This window comes from Pelobates fuscus, chromosome 10 (genome assembly GCF_036172605.1).
Source record: "Pelobates fuscus isolate aPelFus1 chromosome 10, aPelFus1.pri, whole genome shotgun sequence".
Lineage (NCBI taxonomy): Eukaryota > Metazoa > Chordata > Amphibia > Anura > Pelobatidae > Pelobates > Pelobates fuscus.
This window is the reverse complement of record NC_086326.1, coordinates 7,074,518-7,092,915: the sequence shown is the minus strand read 5'-3', so window position 1 is coordinate 7,092,915 and position 18,398 is coordinate 7,074,518. Positions and strand designations below refer to the sequence as shown.

Below are 18,398 nucleotides of genomic sequence, written 5' to 3'. Positions count from 1 at the left end.
GTCCCCTGAAATTGGAATAAAAGGATGGATTAGAGCTGACAGAGTAGAGAGATACTGTGTATACCTACCCACATCACAGAAGTTATTAATTCAAATCTCCCCATGTCCTATTGCTAACAAAAGATGCATTTTTCTTTAAGTGCATGCCCAGTGCTGGGTATTCTGGGGAAAATTGTTTGTGATTTCATCACCTATTAATAACAATTCATGTAACAGAAAATGTAACTTACAACCTGAACAATGTATTTTGTTGTAAATAAGTGGACACTTGTGGCGAAGAGAACCTCACCACGGGCTTCTGAAGGAGCCTAATGCCCGCCTATTACCAAAAGACTATGGGCCCTTTAAAAACATATGTGAACAGACTTGGTTCGTGGGATTTTTTATTTGGTTTGGGAACCGAACAGGCGCACAAACTATGGACCACCCAGGAGCTTGTTAAATCCTGTTAACACTTGGTAACGATTCTAACGGCAGTGCTCTAATTGTTCGTCTGGGTGGCCACCATTCGTATGACAGAACACGTGGCGGTGGCCATCTTGTTCCTGTGAATGCAGGCAGCGGTGTTTCGTCGCCGAGTTCAATGAACTATTTTCGAACACTGAAACTCCAGAACACTTCCATCATCACCTGCGTCCGGTTCTGTACATCATGGAAGGGCACTGTTCAGTGGAATTGTTCGGCTGGATGAGGGAAACAAGCTCCAAGGTAAAACTATTGACTCTGATCGGTAGTTTGTTCGGTTTTAAAACGACCGAACTAGACCGACCCCAAGCCCTGATTCTCTGGAACTATTTTGGGCAGGAGCCTCATGTGCGGTCGGTCAAATAATGACCTCCATGGAAATCCCGAACCCCTGAACAGATCTGGGTGATTTTTGGATATGTTGGTCCCCCAGATCGGGGTTATCAGCGGATGTGTCTTTTGTGGGGTTTCCATGTGTTTTCTTCGGGATGTTGTTAAAATGTATGTTTTCTGTGCCTGGAGATAATTGAGTTTAGTACAGTTCCTGACTCAATTATCTCTCAGGCACAGGGGAGGGATTACTCTCTTTTGTGTGGGAGTGTCCTGGGCATGTTTGCTGTAACTAGTCTCCTCTCAGGTCCAGCGGGGAATGCCCCTGGAATATGTCACGGTAAACCCCTTGCATGGGGATTCACATAAATGGCCGTGTGTGGCTCCCATCAAACCATTTTTCCTTCACCCTCAACATAGAGCTTGTCTCATGCTTGGAGGGAACAGCTATATTCACTCCGGGGATTGCTATACTCATTATACTCTATAGGATGATAATCTCTTGTTCTTTTAAGAGCAGCCTGCTTTTACGCTCTGGAATAGGAGAAGTCTTCCCACTTGAAGCTGGATCCTGGTCTTGGGTCCAGGCTGGGTGGAGGACAGCGAAACCCCAACCAAGCTGTAACCCTGGCTATGGGGACTACAGTGATTATGGTGTTGAGTGGAATACTTGGACGTAGTCAGAGTTACTGGATAGCAGCGATTGGCGGAGGCACCCAGTCGGGGAGCCGGGCGGTCCGCCACAACACTGAGTGGCTGTGGGGCGGAGTCATGTCAGCGTCAGCAGTGTGGCTCACACTGATCTCTCATTTGCTGAAATGGGAAAGTAGACTGAAACTGAGGCCAATTAGGAAAAAAGTTTTCTGAATAATTACGGACAAAAATGTAGACACAAAAAGAAAGATATAGTAAATTTTCATCATTACGATCTGGGCCCTTAAATCACTTTAGTTTCTTGAAATGCTTGATGTGTGAAGAGCGTGTACGTTTTCTTTTCTTTTCATTGTACAAAAAGTGCAGATTTCAATAGAAATTGGCACTTTGTAAATAAACCTTGTTACACCCCCTTTGGCTCTCAATCACACAACTGGTCATGTTACCTCTGAGTTTGTTTAGCTCAGTTGAGCAGCAATTGCTCACGTGCCTTGGGAATTGCTTGCAAATGCTACAGACAAGAGATCTGCAGCTTTCACAAGCAGTTTTTACAAATACCCCAATGAAAAAATGCATAGTTAAATGTGTACGTCTACTAAACAGTGATTGTGGAAGGGTCCATTTAACTCTATACAGATAATCTGTACTGGCAGAGGTAGGTTCCTGAACAAGGGATAAGTAGGGTACTTAGGACTTTCATTAAGATCTGTAAGCCCCTCACTCATTAATCACATTGGGATCTTCTGGTCTGTAAACACAGAGAACGATACACGGTAGTTTACATGCTAGAGGGAGTGGGGTATAGTGACACAGTAACAGAGGGATTGAGGGCCCTGCTCAGTGAGTTTACATGTTAGAGGGAGTGGGGTATAGTGACACAGTAACAGAGGGATTGAGGGCCTGCTCAGTGGGTTTACATGCTAGAGGGAGTGGGGTATAGAGACACAGTAACAGAGGGATTGAGGGCCTGCTCAGTGAGTTTACATGTTAGAGCGAGTGGGGTATAGTGACAGTAACAGAGGGATTGAGGGCCCTGCTCAGTGAGTTTACATGTTAGAGGGAGTGGGGTATAGTGACACAGTAACAGAGGGATTTAGGCCCTGCTCAGTGAGTTCACATGTTAGAGGGAGTGGGGTATAGTGACACAGTAACAGAGGGATTGAGGGCCCTGCTCAGTGAGTTTCCATGTTAGAGGGAGTGGGGTATAGTGACACAGTAACAGAGGGATTGAGGCCCTGCTCAGTGAGTTTACATGCTAGAGGGAGTGGGGTATAGTGACACAGTAACAGAGGGATTGAGGGCCCTGCTCAGTGAGTTTCCATGTTAGAGGGAGTGGGGTATAGTGACACAGTAACAGAGGGATTGAGGGCCCTGCTCAGTGAGTTTCCATGTTAGAGGGAGTGGGGTATAGTGACACAGTAACAGAGGGATTGAGGGCCTGCTCAGTGAGTTTCCATGTTAGAGGGAGTGGGGTATAGTGACAGTAACAGAGGGATTGAGGGCCCTGCTCAGTGAGTTTCCATGTTAGAGGGAGTGGGGTATAGTGACAGTAACAGAGGGATTGAGGCCCTGCTCAGTGAGTTTACATGCTAGAGGGAGTGGGGTATAGTGACACAGTAACAGAGGGATTGAGGGCCTGCTCAGTGAGGTTACATGTTAGAGGGAGTGGGGTATAGTTACACAGTAACAGAGGGATTGAGGGCCCTGCTCAGTGAGTTTTCATGTTAGAGGGAGTGGGGTATAGTGACACAGTAACAGAGGGATTGAGGCCCTGCTCAGTGAGTTTACATGTTAGAGGGAGTGGGGTATAGTGACACAGTAACAGAGGGATTGAGGGCCTGCTCAGTGAGTTTACATGTTAGAGGGAGTGGGGTATAGTGACACAGTAACAGAGGGATTGAGGCCCTGCTCAGTGAGTTTCCATGTTAGAGGGAGTGGGGTATAGTGACACAGTAACAGAGGGATTGAGGCCCTGCTCAGTGAGTTTACATGCTAGAGGGAGTGGGGTATAGTGACACAGAGGGTAAAAGTATGGGTAATGAAGTAAGTTTCTAGAGAAATATTCACTGAGGGCTTAGTAGGTTATTTTTGACAGTTGCAGGTGGGGGGTGGAAACCTGCTAACCGTTTAAATGATATGCTTTCCTGAAGAAGTGTGTTTTCAAAGATTTTTTGAAGTAGTGGAGACTGGGTGAAAGTTGAACGGATTATCCCCCCCCATTTCTCCTAAAAAGTAAATTCTAGCCACTAGCCGTCTGTCTTCGACTAAATGATCATTTACTTTTCAGACACTAATAAAAAGAAGCAGTAATTTATGCAGTGCTGCCATTGTGTCTGCAAGAAACGAAAGAGTAAAAGTAATTTCTCTTTTCATCCCGTCTTCCTGTCCTGTCTCATCAAGTCTTTATAAGTCATAGCGAATGCATGGTTATCTGCCCGAGCAGCAGCTACTGATCTGCCATACTGCTCCCCCCATTCCAGTCGCCTCCACTAGCAGGAAAGAGTTTCATTGTTTAAAACCTTTCTCCAGTCTGCTTGGATTGGGCGATAAGGAAATTGGGGAGAGATTTTCTTCTGTTTGGTTCCGCAAAATGATTTTTTTTTTTTTTTTATCCAGGAAATAAAATTGATTAGACGTTATTCAATGTTTTTTTTAATTTTTTTTTGTGCACGGTTTTTAAAATAATTTTTAGCTAATAATGTTGTCCTCTAACATCATGACTGTTTTGTATTTTATGAGAAATTACTGTCTTTACCCATAATGCCGTGGTAATGTAAAATTGCCATATTCCCATAAGCCAGACGCAGAACATTGTGTAACCTTAGCGTACATGTGATCTCCCATCTTCCATAACTGCTTACTCAGCAAAACACCCATTAAAAATCAGAATTGTGGAAATCCCTTCCCCATAAAGCTCTAACATTCACTTCTTTCTTCTCTCCCATTCGGTGCTGGGTCTAACCGAGTGAGGGGCTTCCCATAATCCCGCTGATTCCCCGGTTATCCCTAGAATAGGGTTAGTTAAACAGTTTGCGCTGCTCAGTGGCTGCTGGTGACCTGAAGTCGTTTGGCTGGTGACCAATCAAAAGACAGGACTTGTGTGGCTTTTTCCCACGTGGAACCTTTCAGGTTTGGAGTGTCTGTCAGTAAAACCAAACTCGGCAGGTGAAATAATTATGTACATTTAAAAAATAATTACATTTTAATGCACTTTTCATTATTTTTGTTTTCTTTTTGCTTAACCTTTTTACGCTTTCCAGCATAGTATTTAAACCTTACTACATTAATCCCTGTTTCTTATAAAGTTAATTATGAATTGTGATTTGCTTCACTGCCCATTTATGTTATAAACTCCCCCAAGCACATCCAACACCTCTCAGTCCAGTCTAACCCCAAACTTTCCCTGAGCTGAATGAGTCCCAGGATACAATGGGTGGACGCCTGTCAGATTTCCATAGGAGCCATTATCATCCCAATCCGTGGCAGCCTTACTGGTCTAACAATGAGCGTTTGCGTGTGTATGCAGATGCACGGATATGCTGTAAAAGGCTTGTGATTTGGCTGAGCCATTCTGCTCTCATTTTATATCATTACCCTGTCAGAACACATTTTACGATTTCCATTTAAACACCTTGTTTTAGCCACAACTTCACAAGGTCAGCATAACTTAGAAAAATGAACATCGGAAGATTCTTCGGGATTTTACGACTTCAGTGAAAAAAATAAAATAAAACAACATTTTCGTAAATTTTATTTTTTGTGGATAAGTAGCCAGTAGATCTATCTTGTTGTCAAGACATTATAGCAGTAAATGTTGCGGGCCGTGTTTTGCTATTTTTGCTGCCCCCTCTGTGCGTTGTCTGTAATGTGTGTCCGTGTAATGGTAAAATGAATATTCCAGACTCGCGGAGAGTAAAGAAAACGCACAGAAAAATATACTGTTATTGAAACCTTTTTGGCAGTAATCAAACCCTTAGGATAGTAAAGTGTTTTTTTGTTTGTTTTATTTAATTGAAAAATCAGAGTTCTGAACATGGTTTTAAATTTTAAATATTCTCAGATACACTTTAATTAATTAATTGATTACCTGTAGTTTTTAATAATAAAATTACCGTTGCATTTTAGAAGCTTTCCCCTTGGGTGGGATTGCGGAAGATCAATGTGTCGTACTGGGGCTGGGAAGATATGTGCCCATTTACTAACACCACCCTTCAGTGGCTGCCTGGGGAGCCCAGCGACTCAGGATTCTGCGCCTACTTGGAGCGTGCCGAAGTGGCGGGTCTGAAAGTCAGTCCTTGTACATCTATGACAGACGGACTAGTGTGCGAGAAACCTGTCGGTAAGTACACCACTACATACGTATGAAATGGACGTCAACAGTATTTTTTTTTTAATAATTAGGTTTTGCTTAAATATGCCGTATGTAAAAAGTTTTAATGGTATGATTACATTTTTGTAATAAAAAACAAAAACAAATAAAAGCATTTTATAGTGAACAATCTGATCTTAAACCCAAATTTACCACAATCCTACATTGCGTACGAATTAGGAATGGATTTTATTAATTTCTTAATTAACACTAATGGCAGTCAAGATGTGAGATTCATTGTCAAATCAATAGAGTTTTTTTTATTATGAAAAGTTAAGGGTACTTCGAATGGGCAATACCTATTTCCTTAAGAGAAAAAAATAAATGGTTCCTAAGTGACTTGATAGCCGTAGTTTTTAATTTAGTTTTACTTTAATTAAATTGAAGTGAATGTAACCGTTGATCAGGACATACTTTGTTGCTTTGTTGTGTTCTGGGACGTTTTATACGTTGTGTTCAGTTTTTCAGTTTATAGGTTATAAAATGTCTTGTCGAAGTTATCCTATACATCATTATAAAGGACTCGGGAGAGTTAGAGTCCATGTATCATTTCTGAACAACATCTTTACTGCGCTCCATAAGGAATGGGCTCCCCGAACGCCATGCTTTGGGGTTTCTCAAACGCAAGACATGTTCCACTTCCAATATTTCCAGTGCTGCAATAAATTGCCTTTTTGTACCTCTGCTGTGTACAGCTTCCTTTTAAGGTCAGTCACCTTTTGTTATGCTCTGTGTCCCTCTGGGCATAATTAAATCGAGTACAAGTCCATTATACGTTCAAGAACTTTTCTTCACCATCTTTCAGAGGCTCATTTTTTCTTTTTTTTTTTCTTTCTAAAGGCCTTACACTGTTTGTGTTCATCTGCCAGTTCACAGATTAGAGAGATATGGGTTGCTTTTCCTTTGGAAAAGATGAAATGCTCAGTTAAAGCCATAGTTTGCAGTGTGGTTGTCTATGTTCTATGGACACTTCAATAAGAATGGCGTAGGCTGATGGATCGAATGCCCTCTCTAGAGCTGTGTTTGAGCTATCGGGCAGTGTTTGTGATCCAGAAATACAGTTACACTTCAAACTCTGTGACATGAAAGGACAATTTGTAACATTTGCAAAATAATGTTTAATGGCGTAAAGTGTAAACGATTCTGTGACCAAACGTCACCTACGTACACGCATGCGCTAATATTCAGAATAGTAGGAGTTATTTTTTTTTCTTTTGGGAACTTCTTGGCAGGGGGCTGATTTAAGACAGGAAGTGCAAACACCTCCCTCTGGGAAATTCCTTGTTTTTTGTTCACTAAAGAGTGAGATGCTGGGAATTGACAATCAAAATGCAAAATGTAACAAAAATTCTCCAAATCCGCTATAATCACAGTTTGTATGTTTTTGCTTTGTTTTTGGGATGGAGATATTTTGTGGAGGGTGGTTGGGATGGGGTAGTTGATGGGGGGTGGTTGGGATGTGGGGTAGTTGGTGGAGGGTGGTTGGGATGGGGTAGTTGGTGGAGGGTGGTTGGGATGGGGGTAGTTGGTGGAGGGTGGTTATGATGGTGGTAGTTGGTGGAGGGTGGTTATGATGGTGGTAGTTGGTGGAGGGTGGTTGGGATGGGGGTAGTTGGTGGAGGGTGGTTGGGATTGGGGTAATTGGTGGAGGGCGGTTGGGATTGGGGTAGTTGGTGGGGGGTGGTTGGGATTGGGGTAGTTGGTGGAGGGCGGTTGGGATTGGGGTAGTTGGTGGGGGGTGGTTGGGATTGGGGTAGTTGGTGGAGGGTGGTTGGGATTGGGGTAGTTGGTGGAGGGCGGTTGGGATTGGGGTAGTTGGTGGGGGGTGGTTGAGATTGGGGTAGTTGGTGGGGGGTGGTTGGGATTGGGGTTGTTGGTGGGGGGGTTGCGATGGGGTAGTTGGTGGAGGGTGGTTGGGATGGGGTAGTTGGTGGAAGGTGGTTGGGATGGGGTAGTTGGTGGAGGGTGGTTGGGATGGGGTAGTTGGTGGAAGGTCATTTGGATGGAGTAGTTGGTGGAGGGCGGTGGGGGTGGTTGAGATTGGGGTAGTTGGTGGTGGGGTGGTTGGGATTGGGGTTGTTGGTGGGGGGGTTGGGATGGGGTAGTTGGTGGAGGGTGGTTGGGATGGGGTAGTTGGTGGAAGGTGGTTGGGATGGGGTAGTTGGTGGAGGGTGGTTGGGATGGGGTAGTTGGTGGAAGGTCGTTTGGATGGAGTAGTTGGTGGAGGGTGGTTGGGATGGGGTAGTTGGTGGAGGGTGGTTGGGATGGGGTAGTTGTTGGAGGGTGATTGGGATGGGGTAGTTGGTGGAGGGTGGTTGGGATGGGGTAGTTGGTGGAAGGTGGTTTGGATGGGGTACTTTGAGGAGGGTGATTAGAATGGGGTAGTTGGTGGAGGGTGGTTGGGATGGGGGTACTTTGTGGAGGGTGATTAGAATTGGGTAGTTGGTGGAGGGTGGCTGGGATGGAGATATTTTGTGGAGGGTGGTTGGAAAGGGGGTACATGGTGGAGGGTGGTTGGAAAGGGGGTACATGGTGGAGGGTGGTTGGGAAGGGGGTACATGGTGAAGGGTGGTTGGGAAGGGGGTACATGGTGAAGGGTGTTTGGGATGGGGGTACATGGTGGAGGGTGGTTGGGAGGGTAATATTTTGTGGAGGGTTGTTGGGAAGGGGGCAGATGGTGGAGGGTAGTTGGGAGGGGAATATTTTGTGGAGGGTGGTTGGGATGGGGGTACATGGTGGAGGGTGGTTGGGTTGGGGGATGGTTGATGCAACCCATGTTACACACTATTTGTCCATGCAGTAAATGGTGCTGATGTACATTTTATTTCATGTGTTTACAGTCAGCCCAAACCAGAATGCCCGGCCATGTAAGATGCCATGTTCCCTGCGCACCAGCTGTTCTAATTGCACCAGTAATGGGATGGAGTGCATGTGGTGCAGTAATACCAAACGCTGCGTGGATTCTAATGCTTACATCATCTCCTTCCCGTACGGACAGTGCCTCGAGTGGCAGACCAACACCTGCTCACGTGAGTAGCTACCACTTGTTTAGCCAGTTACCGATACAATCCATGACGGGCATTAATGGCACACCATAACTGCTGCAGCTTATTTTCTTCATTTTCCTTTTAATATGTGGCACCCAGGCTCCACCTCCCTTCCCACTGATTCCATATGGAGAATTCTAGTGTGTTACCAGTGTAGCATGAGCGCACACCACTCCGCTCCCTGTCTGAGTGCGCAGCCAATACAGCAAGCTGACTGGCATTGTATGAGAACGTTGTGCTTCTACAAATACTCTGACATTTCAGTAGGGTACTCCGATTAGCTCATGTGACGTCACTGGGAAGGGATGGAGCTGGGTACAGCAAATCATGACGAAGATAAAAAAAATGCAAGATACATGAAACATTCCACTATAACCACCACATTATGCAGTACAGTGCAACTCATACTCTGTATGGTAAATTACAGTACCATACTAAGCTTTACAATGATATGTGCAATAAACTGCAGTTGTTATGGTTCCGTATAATTTATATCAGACAAGGTTAATTTAATAAAAATAGGGAAACATATATTTATAGAAGCACCTGATTTAATTTTCATTGTTGGATTAGGGCCCTTAAAGTCTAATATTAGCACCATATTATATGTATTTTATATTTGGTGTGAGGAGGTGGCAAGTCCCCCAGAGTGCTGCGGCCATGCTGTCTAAGCAGATCTTACAAAGATTTTAGTTTGCTGAAGATTGTTGAGATCAGTTTTTATTTCCACAATGATTGACGCTGTAAGACAATCAGTCTCTCCTGGCTCTCATTTTGAGGCACAGCGCGGGTGTTTACCCGCTCAGTCCACATGTTACATTCCCAGTGTAACGGGACGGCTGTTTCTGTGCTTGGTATTGTTTGGCAATGTCACTATATTTGCTTTTTGTCTTAAGACCTTATCTCCCATCTAATTCAGCTTGTTTGCGCACCATATGCTTTAAGGTGCAGGGCTGACACTAGCAGTTCATGTGATTAGTAAGATTCCAATTTCAATGGAACAGCTGTCCTGGCCGTCCTCTATCAACTGGCGTCCCCTGAAAACCTTCCCACGCTCCCCTCTCGTGCTGGATGTACACAATACATCTTTCAGCAATTATTTAAATAGACTTCAGAGTTTTTTTTAACTAACTAACTAACTGGTGAATTGAAAACTGAATTACAAATTTCAGGACAAGCCTTGAATAGCCGAGTTTTTCATATCTGAATATTGCCGTCTGTTAGTCATATTACTACATATTGCTAGAATATTATTAAGCGATGAGGCCCAGTGAACGCCTGTAAGGGGGCATACATCAGAATTGTCTGCAGATCTCCATTTAACCAAGTTGCTTGTGGCTCCAATCACTTGCCTGTTTTCCTTCGTTTTCAGTTTTGTGAAAAATTTGATAATATCGGCCGATATTCGGTATTTTCGGCAATATCGGTATCGGCCAATAAAGATACATATCAGTCCTGGGGGGCCCCGCAGCAAGCTCTTACTTACCTTCCCAGCAGCTCCCTTCAGCTCCCCTGTGTAAAGCTCTCAAGTTACCTGGTTACCATGGCAACGCTCCGCGTGGACCGCAGACAGCGAGAGTTAGACAGGGAGCTGAAGGAAGCTGCTGTCAAGGTAAGAGCTGGCTGTGGGCCCCCACTGCTCAATACATTCCTCCGGACCACCAGGGAATGCTATATCGCCCCTCCCTGGCCAGGTAACAAGCAGGGAGGGGGGACAAAAAAGAAATATAACATACATATAAAAAATAAAATAAAAATAAAAAAGACCCCCCCCCCGAACCTCCCAATTTTACACAAATGACATCCCTTCCCAAACACACACACACACACACACACACTCTCTGCATTATATAAACACACACTACACAAACAAACACTCTGCATTATTTACACACACACTACACAAACACACACACACACACACTCTGCATTATACACACACACACTACAGAAACATACACACACTGCACACACCCTGCATTATATATACACACTAAAAAAACACACTCTGCATTAAATATATATATACACACACACACACTACACAAACACACACTCTGCATTATATACACACACACTACACAAACACACACTCTGCATTATATACACACACACTACACAAACACACACACGCACACTCTGCATTATATACACACACTACACAAACACACACACACTCTGCATTATATACACACACACTACACAAACACACACACACTCTGCATTATATACACACACACACTCTGCACTAGCAGCACGGTACATTTAGGAGTACACTAGTAGCACGGTACATTTGGGAGTACACTAGCAGCACAATACATTTAGGATTATACTAGCAGCACGGTACATTTGGGAGTACACTAGCAGCACGGTACATTTAGGAGTACACTAGCAGCACGGTACATTTAGGAGTACACTAGCAGCACGGTACATTTAGGAGTACACTAAGCAGCACGGTACATTTAGGAGTACACTAAGCAGCACGGTACATTTAGGAGTAAACTAAGCAGCACGGTACATTTAGGAGTACACTAGCAGCACGGTACATTTGGGAGTACACTAGCAGCACGGTACATTTGGGAGTACACTAGCAGCATGAGGCATTTAGGAGTACACTAAGCAGCACGGTACATTTAGGAGTACACTAAGCAGCACGGTACATTTTGGAGTACACTAGTAGCACAGTACATTTGGGAGTACACTAGCAGCACAATACATTTAGGGTTATACTAGCAGCACAGTACATTTGGGAGTACACTAGCAGCACAATGCATTTAGGATTATACTAGCAGAACAGTACATTTAGGAGTATACTAGCAGCACGGTACATTTAGGAGTATACTATCAGCAGAGTACATTTAGGAGTATACTATCAGCACAGTACATTTAGGAGTATACTATCAGCACGGTACATTTGGGAGTACACTAGCAGCACGGTACATTTGGGAGTACACTAGCAGCATGATGCATTTAGGAGTACACTAAGCAGCACGGTACATTTAGGAGTACACTAAGCAGCACGGTACATTTAGGAGTACACTAAGCAGCACGGTACATTTTGGAGTACACTAGTAGCACAGTACATTTAGGAGTACACTAGCAACACGGTACATTTGGGAGTACACTAGCAGCACGGTACATTTGGGAGTACACTAGCAGCATGATGCATTTAGGAGTACACTAAGCAGCACGGTACATTGAGGAGCACACTAAGCAGCACGGTACATTTAGGAGTACACTAAGCAGCACGGTACATTTAGGAGTACACTAGCAGCACGGTACATTTGGGAGTACACTAGCAGCACTGTACATTTGGGAGTACACTAGCAGCATGATGCATTTAGGAGTACACTAAGCAGCACGGTACATTTGGGAGTACACTAGTAGCACAGTACATTTGGGAGTACACTAGCAGCACAATACATTTAGGATTATACTAGCAGCACAGTACATTTGGGAGTACACTAGCAGCACAATGCATTTAGGATTATACTAGCAGCACAGTGCATTTAGGAGTATACTAGCAGCACAGTACATTTAGGAGTATACTATCAGCACAGTACATTTAGGAGTATACTATCAGCACAGTACATTTAGGAGTATACTATCAGCACAGTACATTTAGGAGTATACTATCAGCACGGTACATTTAGGAGTATACTAGCAGCACGGTACATTTAGGAGTATACTAGCAGCACGGTACATTTAGGAGTATACTAGCAGCACGGTACATTTAGGAGTATACTAGCAGCACGGTACATTTGGGAGTACACTAGCAGCACGATGCATTTAGGAGTACACTAGCAGCACGGTACATTTAGGAGTACAATAGCAGCACGGTACATTTAGGAGTACACTAGCAGCACAGTACATTTAGGAGTACACTAGCAGCACGGTACATTTAGGAGTACACTAGCAGCACAGTACATTTAGGAGTATACTAGCAGCACGGTACATTTAGGCGTATACTAGCAGCACGGTACATTTAGGAGTATACTAGCAGCACAGTACATTTAGGAGTACACTAGCAGCACGATGCATTTAGGAGTACACTAACAGCACGGTACATTTAGGAGTATACTATCAGCACAGTACATTTAGGAGTACACTAGCAGCACGATGCATTTAGGAGTGCACTAGCAGCCTGGTACATATAGGAATTTACTAGCAGCACGTTACATTTAGGAGTACACTAAGCAGCACGGTACATTTAGGAGTACACTATCAGCATGGTACATTTAGGAGTATACTAGCAGCACGGTACATTTAGGATTATACTAGCAGCACGGTACATTTAGGAGTACACTAGCAGCACGGTACATTTAGGAGTATACTTGCAGCACGGTACATTTAGGAGTACACTAGCAGCACGGTACATTTAGGAGTATACTATCAGCACGGTACATTTAGGAGTATACTATCAGCACGGTACATTTAGGAGTACACTAGCAGCACGGTACATTTAGGAGTACACTAGCAGCACGGTACATTTAGGAGTATACTCTCAGCACGGTACATTTAGGAGTACACTAGCAGCACGGTACATTTAGGAGTATACTATCAGCTCGGTACATTTAGGAGTATAATAGCAGCTCGGTACATTTAGGAGTATACTAGCAGCACAGTACATTTAGGAGTATACTAACAGCACAGTACATTTAGGAGTATACTAAGCAGCACAGTACATTTAGGAGTATACTAGCAGCACGTTACATTTAGGAATGTTATGAAATCACACAAAGACCCTTTTCTTGTTCGGTTAGAGTGGTTTTAGCAGATGGTAAATGGTTAGAAGATCTAAACAAATTGCTAGCAAGTTAGAGGCTGACATGTGGCTGCATGAAATAGATTGAGTTAAAATGACATTAAAACATGATGGAAGATTGTCGATGCCGAATAGCCCATGGCCTCAGGCAGGTCACTAGAGGGAGATCACGTATTGGAATCGGAGATAGTGCAGGTGGTAAACATCGTATAGCCGCTACATCTGCTTCTCATTACACTCTATATTCAGCCAGCACAGCATACTGTTAAATCATTTCCTTCCTTGTGACCCTTTGTTGATAAACCCAGTGACACAGAATATGTCCTTTCTGGCACAGATGCTCGCTTCTCCTGAAAATTAATCTGTTGCGCAGGTTAACAGCTCAGTTCATCAATTAAAATGACATTAGAAAAAAGTTTACATTCTATAGTAAGTGAAAGTCACTTGGGATTTTATTAACTCTTCGTGCAGGAATATATGCAAAAAATGGGTTTGATTCAGTTGCCATTCAGTGAGGACTTATACAAACATATATATAAATATTTTATTAAATAAATGTAATGGGATTTGCAGGCAATACATCTCGCGTAGCAGCTTTCTCTGAGATTGTTTTCTGTCTAGCCAATGAAGAAATTCAATTTCTGTAGTCAGCGGTGTTTTCTGTCCGAAAAAAAAAAAAGAAAAGGAGAAAATAAAAATTCCAAGTTTAAAGAGTGCAGAGACAAAAGCGTGAATCCTGAGCATTAAGATTACGCGGAGAATCACTCACTGCACTCGAGTCTCTATCCTTCCAAATCCAATATTGCACGCGACATTAAGATTTACGACATTTTGTGGAGCGTAATTATGCGCGCTGTAAAATTAAAGGCATAAAGGCATTAGGTCGCGCAGACCTTGGCCTCGAAGCTCTTGCCATTGTCATATCCCAGCAGTCTGTGAAGTTCCTAACTAATTCGCCAATCATAACAATATTATTGAGCGTATAAAGAACCTAATGTGTCAAGACCAGGCAGTACTGCGCAGATAGCATATACACGAGCTGTTCTCTATACTTCACAGTACCAAAAGGTTGGTGTGACCTTGCGGTGAAGTTTTATATTTCAGACATCCTAGAAATTGTAAATGCAACCGTGGATGTATTTCAGAGGGAAGTGTCTACAAACACCTGCCAGTTTTACTGATTACATTGCTGTTTTATCTTAATATTCTGTTGGGGAGGATTGTGGGTAGGATAGATTCTTTAGAGCAGGAATATCAGAAGCCCTTGTTTCCTTAGCTGTTTTGGTCCGTTGAACCATCAGGATTGCTGCGTGTGATAGAGTTCAGGTTTCTGAGAATGTGACCTCATATATAACAATGTAATGTCTAGTTATATCCAAAGACGGTTTCTCTTATTCTCTTCGTAACACGTATCTTCAATACAGAGAAGACCGTGGGGCTCGGTCCTGCACCCTGGTGGCTGGTGACTCGTATCTTACTCCTCTCTTCCACTAGGCATTCTTTCTGACTATCCATGAAGCCCCCATTCTCCAGATAACAAGTTTAGACCCTTGGTCCCTCCTAACGAGACTCATTGTGATGGCATGGTCTCGGCTACTATGACTCTGTTCAGCATACAGTCAGGGTTATTACTGAAGGGAGAATTCTCAGTGGATTTTAATTTAAAGAGCAAAGCAGCCGAAACTATTGGCAAAGCTGACTTGTAGAACTTTTCCAGTTGGACTGTTTTGGCCTTGAATTTAAAATGAGCTCTTAGCTATTTCACTGCCAGACTGATCACCTTAGGAGAAACCGTCATGTAGTCACATGGCATGCGCATGTTAACAAAAATGTAAGTTTTGTTCACGTTTTCTCTTGTTTTAGCCCAGAATTGCTCTGGATTTCGCACCTGTGCCCAGTGTCTGGAGCATCCTGGCTGTGGATGGTGCAATGACCCCAGTAACACGGGGAAGGGGCACTGCGTGGAAGGGTCCTCCAGGGGACCTATGCGACTCTTGGGGAAACACAGCACTGAAATGGTCCTGGATACCAGTCTGTGTCCGCGCGAAAAGAACTACGAATGGTCTTTTATTCACTGCCCAGGTAGGAATGGTTTTTAATACCAGATACCTTGTTCTCTGTGCCTATAAACACAATATTAAATAAACGCAGCATTTTATAACATGTTTATAATTCTTTATCAATCTTATTATGATAGATTGATTTATGTACACTATTTGATATCAATCAACAGAAGACTTGTTTGCTCCATAATGTAAATTGCGCATCCTTGTAGCAACTTTAATATGGTTGTGCGCATGTTGTGACCATAACCCCATGGTGGCCTCCGTCACTGGAATCATATCAGAGCTTTAGTAAGCTTCATAGAACAATGAACACTGGCCGGACAAGTCATTAATTAGCCAGAACCAGCTTAAACTCTGTGGGAGCTTCCTGGAAGGGCTGGACATTGGGGAGAACATCCATGACAGACATAGCCACCACATCCATGTTGATGGAAGCTCCTACAGTCAAGCTAGCACCATAACTCAAAGACAAAGGTTACTTGTGCACTATCCCAAAGCTCTATGCACATATAAATAACTGGAGGTTGTTCAGTATGACTGCAATGGCCATTAAACTGTAAGCTCACCTGCCACGTCAATGCAAAACCTGCCATGGGTCCTACAGTAACAATTCCCCTTGCTGTCTTCAGTTAAAAGGTTGAATCTCTAAAAAGACAGAAAAGGGTATTCTTATAACCCCTGCATACATATTAACCCTAAACAGGGAGCGCATGGGACGGGCGGCTGCATTGTAACACGGCTGTGTGATACAAAAAGTAAATACATAAACACACAAATAAGTCCTGCGCTCAAACTCGTATTACTCGTGGGCGGCAGCGACTACCTTAGTAAACATCAGCCCCAATGCGCAGGTAACTTGTTTCTTTGTTTTTTATTGTATGTGTTGGGGCTGATGTGTTTCTGGAACCAGCCTGCTCCCTGTCTGTATAACGTGGCTGGTTGAACCTACTGGCGATCAAACCCTTGTCTCTGCCGAGCTCTAAATAACCAGGAGTTGGTTTGCTGGTGGTGGAGCGGCATTTTTGCTCTGTGCAATGGTTGTTTTTATGATACCGTGAATGGTAACGGTTTATATCTAGTAGTTCGTCTGTCTGTATGTTGTACCAGGCCATCTTATTGTCCTAATATACGAGTGATCCTGTCCGCAAATCGGTCAATCTAGCAAAAAGCTAAGTTTTATTGATCTTAATTACCTTTCACGGTGCTTGGTCATCTGTGTCATAAAATGCTTTGATATCACGCTCCCAATATGGGAGTTAATACACAAAGCATGGATGCACTTCTCATTTTGTACTCTTTTTACAGAATCATCCACTCACACTCACTCTCCCACCCCCTCACTCAATGAAATACAGCATTAATAGTCACCCACTCACACTCACTCTCCCATCCCCTCACTCAGTGAAATACAGCATTAATAGTCACCCACTCATACTCACTCTCCCACCCCCTCACTCAGTGAAATACAGCATTAATAGTCACCCACTCACACTCACTCTCCCACCCCCTCACTCAGTGAAATACAGCATTAACAGTCACCCACTCACACTCACTCTCCCATCCCCTCACTCAATGAAATACAGCATTAATAGTCACCCACTCACACTCACTCTCCCATCCCCTCACTCAGTGAAATACAGCATTAATAGTCACCCACTCACACTCACTCTCCCATCCCCTCACTCAGTGAAATACAGCATTAATAGTCACCCACTCACACTCACTCTCCCATACCCTCACTCAGTGAAATACAGCATTAATAGTCACCCACTCATACTCACTCTCCCATCCCCTCACTCAGTGAAATATAGCATTAATAGTCACCCACTCATACTCACTCTCCCATCCCCTCACTCAGTGAAATATAGCATTAATAGTCACCCACTCACACTCACTCTCCCATCCCCTCACTCAGTGAACTACAGCATTAATAGTCACCCACTCACACTCACTCTCCCATCCCCTCACTCAGTGAAATATAGCATTAATAGTCACCCACTCACACTCACTCTCCCATCCCCTCACTCAGTGAAATACAGCATTAATAGTCACCCACTCATACTCACTCTCCCATCCCCTCACTCAGTGAAATACAGCATTAATAGTCACCCACTCACACTCACTCTCCCACCCCCTCACTCAGTGAAATACAGCATTAATAGTCACCCACTCACACTCACTCTCCCATCCCCTCACTCAGTGAAATACAGCATTAACAGTCACCCACTCACACTCACTCTCCCATCCCCTCACTCAGTGAAATACAGCATTAATAGTCACCCACTCACACTCACTCTCCCATCCCCTCACTCAGTGAAATACAGCATTAATAGTCACCCACTCACACTCACTCTCCCATACCCTCACTCAGTGAAATACAGCATTAATAGTCACCCACTCATACTCACTCTCCCATCCCCTCACTCAGTGAAATATAGCATTAATAGTCACCCACTCATACTCACTCTCCCATCCCCTCACTCAGTGAAATATAGCATTAATAGTCACCCACTCACACTCACTCTCCCATCCCCTCACTCAGTGAACTACAGCATTAATAGTCACCCACTCACACTCACTCTCCCATCCCCTCACTCAGTGAAATATAGCATTAATAGTCACCCACTCACACTCACTCTCCCATCCCCTCACTCAGTGAAATACAGCATTAATAGTCACCCACTCATACTCACTCTCCCATC

The 18,398-nt window shown here is 43.7% G+C and overlaps 1 protein-coding gene across 1 annotated transcript in view; it reads left to right on the top strand.

The window, feature by feature from the left end:
- ATRNL1 (attractin like 1) overlaps positions 1-18,398 on the top strand; it is a 716,247-nt gene that overhangs the window by 198,258 nt on the left and 499,591 nt on the right. Inside the window, exons 16-18 of the mRNA XM_063434704.1 lie at positions 5,575-5,788; positions 8,659-8,847; positions 15,494-15,712. Coding sequence (XP_063290774.1) covers positions 5,575-5,788; positions 8,659-8,847; positions 15,494-15,712 — 622 coding nt within the window. The remainder of the gene's footprint in view (positions 1-5,574; positions 5,789-8,658; positions 8,848-15,493; positions 15,713-18,398) is intronic.